General features: G+C 37.9%; 1 protein-coding gene across 3 annotated transcripts; it reads right to left on the bottom strand.

The window, feature by feature from the left end:
* Positions 1 to 1,321: 1,321 nt before the first annotated feature.
* On the bottom strand, positions 1,322 to 4,531 carry LOC103985231 (uncharacterized). Of its 3 annotated transcripts, XM_018826018.2 has the most exons (4): positions 4,464 to 4,531; positions 4,257 to 4,391; positions 3,255 to 3,466; positions 1,322 to 3,147 (listed from the first exon to the last, which is right to left on the bottom strand). In XM_018826018.2, the coding sequence occupies exon 4, from the start codon at positions 3,091 to 3,093 to the stop codon at positions 1,969 to 1,971; it is 1,125 nt and encodes a 374-aa protein (XP_018681563.2). In that variant the 5' UTR covers positions 3,094 to 3,147; positions 3,255 to 3,466; positions 4,257 to 4,391; positions 4,464 to 4,531; the 3' UTR covers positions 1,322 to 1,968. The 3 variants fall into 3 exon arrangements, with proteins under 3 accessions (XP_018681563.2, XP_064965158.1, XP_009401146.2); XM_065109086.1 differs by having other exon boundaries at positions 3,255 to 4,391; XM_009402871.3 differs by lacking the exon at positions 4,257 to 4,391 and having other exon boundaries at positions 4,464 to 4,528.
* Positions 4,532 to 6,016: the final 1,485 nt, after the last annotated feature.

Genomic DNA, 6,016 nt, shown 5'->3' with positions numbered 1-6,016 from the left:
TCCCTTGTGATTTCGAATATGGCCCCCTTACATCAAATAATATATATATATATATATATATATTTATCTCTTTTTCTGACTTGTATAAGATATGGGACATGCGTTTGGGTTTGAGTCATTTGGACATATCAGTCCTTCCATAGGGTCAGTCATATTGACGATTGTGTGGTTGAAAATAACTACTGCTCGGTGGGGCAAAAGACAAAAATTAGTTTATTGTCCCCACCTGGTCACAATGTCCGCTTTCATACACCAAAGTCGTGGTTCCATGGTCAACATCCATGCTGAATAATTTCAAGGCCCGACTTTGCCTTGGAACTTAAGTCTGGGTGGGTGGATCACTGGATCAAATTTGAAAATGGATCATATCTCCATTGGAAGGGATAAGAGGAAGAATTTATTGTGAAAGTTTTAAGGATTTTATAAAGAGAAGACAAAGAACGGAAGAAGTTTCTTTTCTCTTTTGAAGTAAAAACCGAAAAGTTTGTGCTAAGATTTTGCCTTCATGCAATAGATAAAGCGAATCACCCCATACATGGTTCTAAGCTGTGTATGATCAAACTCATAGCAACCGATATCACATCACAGCACACATTCTGTGAAGAATGAATGGGTCAGAGACAAGGGTGTAGTAACCACGGTGCGAAACAAGGCTGCCACTAGGAGAAGTTCAGCTTCCCATCACAACCAATGCTGTATTATCAATTTAGTATGTATATTGGATCAACATTCATTAGTCAGACATGTTCTGAGTTGATTCATATATGTATGCTGTTCTTGTTCGGAATTGTCCAGAGTCTATAACCAGAGTTGGATTGAAATTTCTAAAACATTGAGAATTTCTATAATGCATCATGCTTTGGTCGGTCACTGCCAGCTTCAAGCCAATGAGTGAGTTGTGGATCAGTTGTGCACCTTCACTGTGTCAGACCAACATTTCTCTCCACACAAGCAAGTCTTGGGAACATGATATCAAGTGTTTGCAACTTTCAAGGATTCAAATTGACCTAGAAATGAGTTTTCTCAAAGCAACATAAAATGCAACAGAGTTCTCTTAAAGTATGTCTTATGGAATGAAAACCTAATCATCAAAGATATTGTGAGTTGAAACATCTTAGGAGAAATTCTGGATAGTTTGAGAGGGAACCATGACCAAGTTTTCCTATGTTCAGATGAAAATATCTAATGCCAAGCAGCTTATAGTTATGTGCATTATCTGTATTCAACCACCAATTCTCCTTTTGCATGGAGTTTAAGGGTAAAAAATTAGCTTAACCATCAAGGATGAATCGCAATAACATACACATATTGTACATCTAAATTCATATAAAGTAATGTATAACTCCAGAGATTAAAATGTTTGTAAAATACATCTACGATGCCGGTCGAGAGACTTGCACACCTCACTAGAGCACAACAGGGCCACATAGACACTGCTCATCTGAGAAAAGCCATATCGACTTAGAAATCACTATTGTTTCAGATGATGCTTTTCTTTCAAAACAAGCATCAAACTCATGCTCAATGGTGGTAAGAGACATGGGAAGCAGATTACACTATTAGACTGTGGACTTATGAATGTAATAATGACTAATTAATGCACCGCTCCTTCGCTACATACAGGAAAGTTGCCTTTTGACTTTACTAACTGAGAGTTTGACTACTGCCGTTCTTTTGTTTAACTATTACTTAAAATGATGAGTAATCACCTCAAATGCTGTTCCTGTGTGATCAATCACCGACACATTCAATGCACCAGTGTGTTGCTCCAAATTTCAGTGATGTACTGAAGCAAAATAAACTAGAACGGCTGTTGCTATCCAGAATGCTTCATAGAATCGTGTGAAGGAGACCATTACATCTGTTATTGAATGCAGTTTTCACAAACTTCAACATGCTTAATGAAAACACCATCTAGAATAAGGTCGATCTTACACGGCTCAGAACCTAAAAGTTGCACCCTTGTAATCAACACTGTCCTCTGACACACTCGATGGTTTTCAAAGGAATTAATCCCCTATAAGGAGATGATTGAAGAATAAACTGTTCCTCGCAATCCACATTGATGCCTTCATGGCCATCAAATTCATTCAGGCCAACAATTTTTTCAATTGAATTCCCTTCAAAGACTGAATCATGTAATTCAAGTTCCTTCAGAGGTTGATTCAACAACTCAGTGCTGCTACCACCATGTTTCCCGACACTTATCTTTAACTGAGGCCTTCCTCTTCTCTTGGAGATATTCCATGGATGCTGATAGGAAGGAGTTTTGAATGATCTGCTCAACCTTGATGACATCAGAGCCGACCTCTGAGCACCGTTGCCCGCATCTCTTGTTTCATGTTCAGCGGTAACAGCCTTTGGTTTCGGGCTAATTGTAATCCTTCTTCCAATTCTTTGACTGTCCTTCCTGTCAACTTGTAGTCTGTTCTGATGGAGTCTCAACCTGGTTAATTTTGAACCAGGAAATCCTGCAATGCCAATGTTCCTTGCATCCTTACAAGGTGATGGGCATAAAAATTTCTCAAAATCCAGACCATTGTACAAGTTGTGGTTAAATGGCCAATAAAGAGGTTCATCTGAATCCGTAGTAGTGTTTTTGAATTTTTCTTCTTGACCACCAGAAATTAGAGATCTAGAACCCAAAGACCAAATTTGCAGATGTCCCATTGCACCGAAAGAAGGGCTGGGAAAATCAGAAATAAAAATGTCAAACTCTTCTTCTCTATCCTTTAGTAGCTCAGAGTCTTCTCTCTCCAGATCCAATGAAGATACCCATATGTCTGTTCTATCAAGATCCCATGGTGTATCCACATATGTACTAGGAAATGCACATAAACTGTTGCTGATTGATGTGTCCTCACGTAGAGGACAGTGAGAAGTAAGGCACTCTGGATGGGCAACTGAAGAATCTTTTTCTTGGCTTCCAACATCTCCTTGTATTAATTCCTCCACATCTTTTACCTCGATGGCCAATTGTCTGCCGAGAACTAAGGAAATTTCATTTATAGGGATAGACTTTGACCCATTATAAACAAAAGCTTCATTGCTCTTGTCTGAAGTAACATCAGAACTTCCAGGCAATGATGACATTGAAGATAACTGACCTTTCAGAGACCAATTCAAGCAATCAGACTCCCAGATATCCTGCAAGTCGTCAGAGCTTATCAAAAAGCTATCCAAAGATAACCACATGTAATCACTATCCTCAGACAATGTATCAACAAAACTAATTTGATCCTCTGCATCAACACCTTTTTATTTCTGAATCTGGGAAACTAGAAGCTGCTTGATCCAAGCCTGCCTGATTGACTCCCAAATCAGTTTCATTTTGGAGAGCTTGAACCACACCTGCCTGCTTAAATCTCAAATCATTTTTCAACTGATTTTTTGATTGATTATGGATGATGCTTGTTGAGAATAGCAATTGCTGAATCTCATTTCATAAAGTCAGACACCAAGCTATCTGCGTATATAAAGATTATTCATTAAGAGGAAAAGGAAGAAACTCAAATCATATATCAATCCAATAGGTCTGTTAAGACTAGAAAACTTAAGGGAGAAAAACCAAGCTATATGCTAGAAATATACAAAAAGAGACTGTTTCATGAATACAGATGAGATCTCTAAACAAAAACAAGAAACAGAATGGTTCTAATAGCATTAAATAAACCAAATCTGCAGACTTGGAGTTCAGTAAACCACTAAGCTTGTCGATTATTAGGGTTGTGAGATGAAGTCCACAGGAAATCTGTAAAAATTTAGAGCTCAATCAGCACAATGATCATCTAGTTGGTCAATCTAACAGTTGAACCTCTGGTAAATCAACCATAAGCCAATGCATAACCACCTCAGAATCTTCTTTTTCTTTTTTTTCGGAAAGTAACCAATTCAGAACCTCCTAAATCCAAATTCATCTAAAAATTAAATTCTCCAGAAGTAAAATGCAAGTAGGAACACTAGAAAACACAGCTTTCTATTTATTATCTCAGAATAGAATCTACTACTTAGCTTTAACCACGTTGTGCAAAAGCAAGATTTTCTCATGTAAATCGCAAAAAAAAAAAAAAAAGCCAGAAAAGAAGGATTTGTCAGCCAATAGCCACGAACATAAGTAAATTCAACCTAGAAAACAGAACTAAAGAGAAAATATAACAAATTTCCTGCAAGTCGATATTTAACCACAATCGACGCCAACATAAAACCAAAGATATTAGCCAAATCTCGATGGCTCCAAAGTCACAACACGGACACACCCACGCATGCACATAAATTACAAGAAAAGACATCGATTTCCTTCAGCTGCTGTGGCAGACTGTCTTCCTTTCCCATAGAAACTAAAAAAGACCACCTTTTTCTCCCAAAAAATCGAGTACAAAACATAGAGAAACCTGGATCAAACCAAATGAATATAATCAAAATCGATCTTAATGAGTAATACTATCCACAAAAAGAATTACTACCCGGGAGGAGGATTCCTCCAGAAGCGATGTGTCGAGACGACACCGAGAGAGGGTTACGGTTCCTCCGCCGGTTAGAGTTCGTGCGTGAAAGACGGAGACGTATAAAATAGACTTGGTCGGAACGAGAACATATAATTACATAAATACCCTTTCGCGGCAATATTTTGATGCGCCTCATCACAATCTGATCGCTCCGATGCTGATCGGGCGGTGGAAAATGGTATTAGCGCAGTGGTGGAATGGTCATTCTGGAGGCCTCGGAAGAGGAAAGAGCAAACCGCGGAGTGCCAAGTTTTCAGCGTTAGATCTTGATCCGACGTACGATAGGTGTTAACAGGACCAGGTCTCGCATTAATTGCTGAAGTGCCACCAGAGAGCAGCGCTTGTGACGTGGGAGTCGACTTTCTGCTGCGTCCCGACTCGAGCCATACTTCTTTTACGTGTTCGAACCTGCCCGCTAAATTACCTGTCTTATAAAAGAAGAAACTGTGGGGCTCACGTGGGGTCCACGTAGAGGAAAGTTTTCTCCCATTAGAGCGGGGAAAATCATTTCTTAGCGTTGGGTATGTTTCGACCCAAACCACGCATTTGTGGCACATTCCGCTGGGGTCCATCGAATTAGAAGTTACAGATTGATCGGAGCCATAAATGGGCGTTTGATCACGTTCCTAGCCACCGTGATAGATGGCGTTCGTTGCCTGGGCTTGGTTGAATGGTTGGCTTCTAATGTGACCGTCTGAATGCGTCGTCGGCTAAGGTCAACATTTCTGGGTTGACTAGTAAAAATATATATCAACATAGCTTAACATGATTTAAATCTTCATATAAGTCAAGGTAATATAAAGGTGTGTCATCCAAATTTTGGTCCTCTGAAGGCAAAATGTCTCGACGAAGTTGATGATGCATAAGGCAATCATTGAATTCTCGATGAACTCGCGATACATCGTCTAAATCTTCATAATATCGTTCGATTTTGACTCCGACCCAATATCTACTTTATATCTTATCTATTATCATAATTAATCTTGTAACATTTATCTCAACACATGAATTAAATCATTAATTTATCAATTGATTTCATTATCAAATTTCGATATTCAACAATCTTCTAAATTTTTTTATTATGACGACTAATTGATGACGGAGTTAACCTTAACTCCATTTATATACATCCCACATATTGAGATAATGCAAATTTGAATTTATAAGGAATCACGAATTCAAGTTAAACACTTTCGATCATAGTGATTAAATGCAACAACATGCATTGTTGCTTCACAATTCAAATAGTTTTATCTATAAAAAAAAATTAAGTGATTTTGCTTCAAGAATAATTAAAAAAATTAAGATATTAGTCTGATGAAGATGAAAAATAGTCTCATCCGTTTAAGCCTGAACAATGTTAAGACTTGGAATAGTTATTGTTGCTTAATAAACTCAATGTGAAAAAATCTCAAGTTGCTTAAGTGATTTTTCTTTAAAAATATTTGTAAAAGAAAATAAAATATTTGTAAGGCGGAGATTTGAACTCATTTCTTTTGTTTTACACGGAT

The sequence above is a fragment of the Musa acuminata genome, chromosome BXJ2-5 (assembly GCF_036884655.1).
Source record: "Musa acuminata AAA Group cultivar baxijiao chromosome BXJ2-5, Cavendish_Baxijiao_AAA, whole genome shotgun sequence".
Lineage (NCBI taxonomy): Eukaryota > Viridiplantae > Streptophyta > Magnoliopsida > Zingiberales > Musaceae > Musa > Musa acuminata.
The sequence above is the reverse complement of the archived record's forward strand: the minus strand, read 5'-3'. Positions and strand labels throughout refer to the sequence as shown.

Bases quoted from the DNA above. Each gene is read 5' to 3' on its own strand.
- LOC103985231 (XM_065109086.1), bottom strand. From the start codon at position 3,093: ATGTCATCATTGCCTGGAAGTTCTGATGTTACTTCAGACAAGAGCAAT.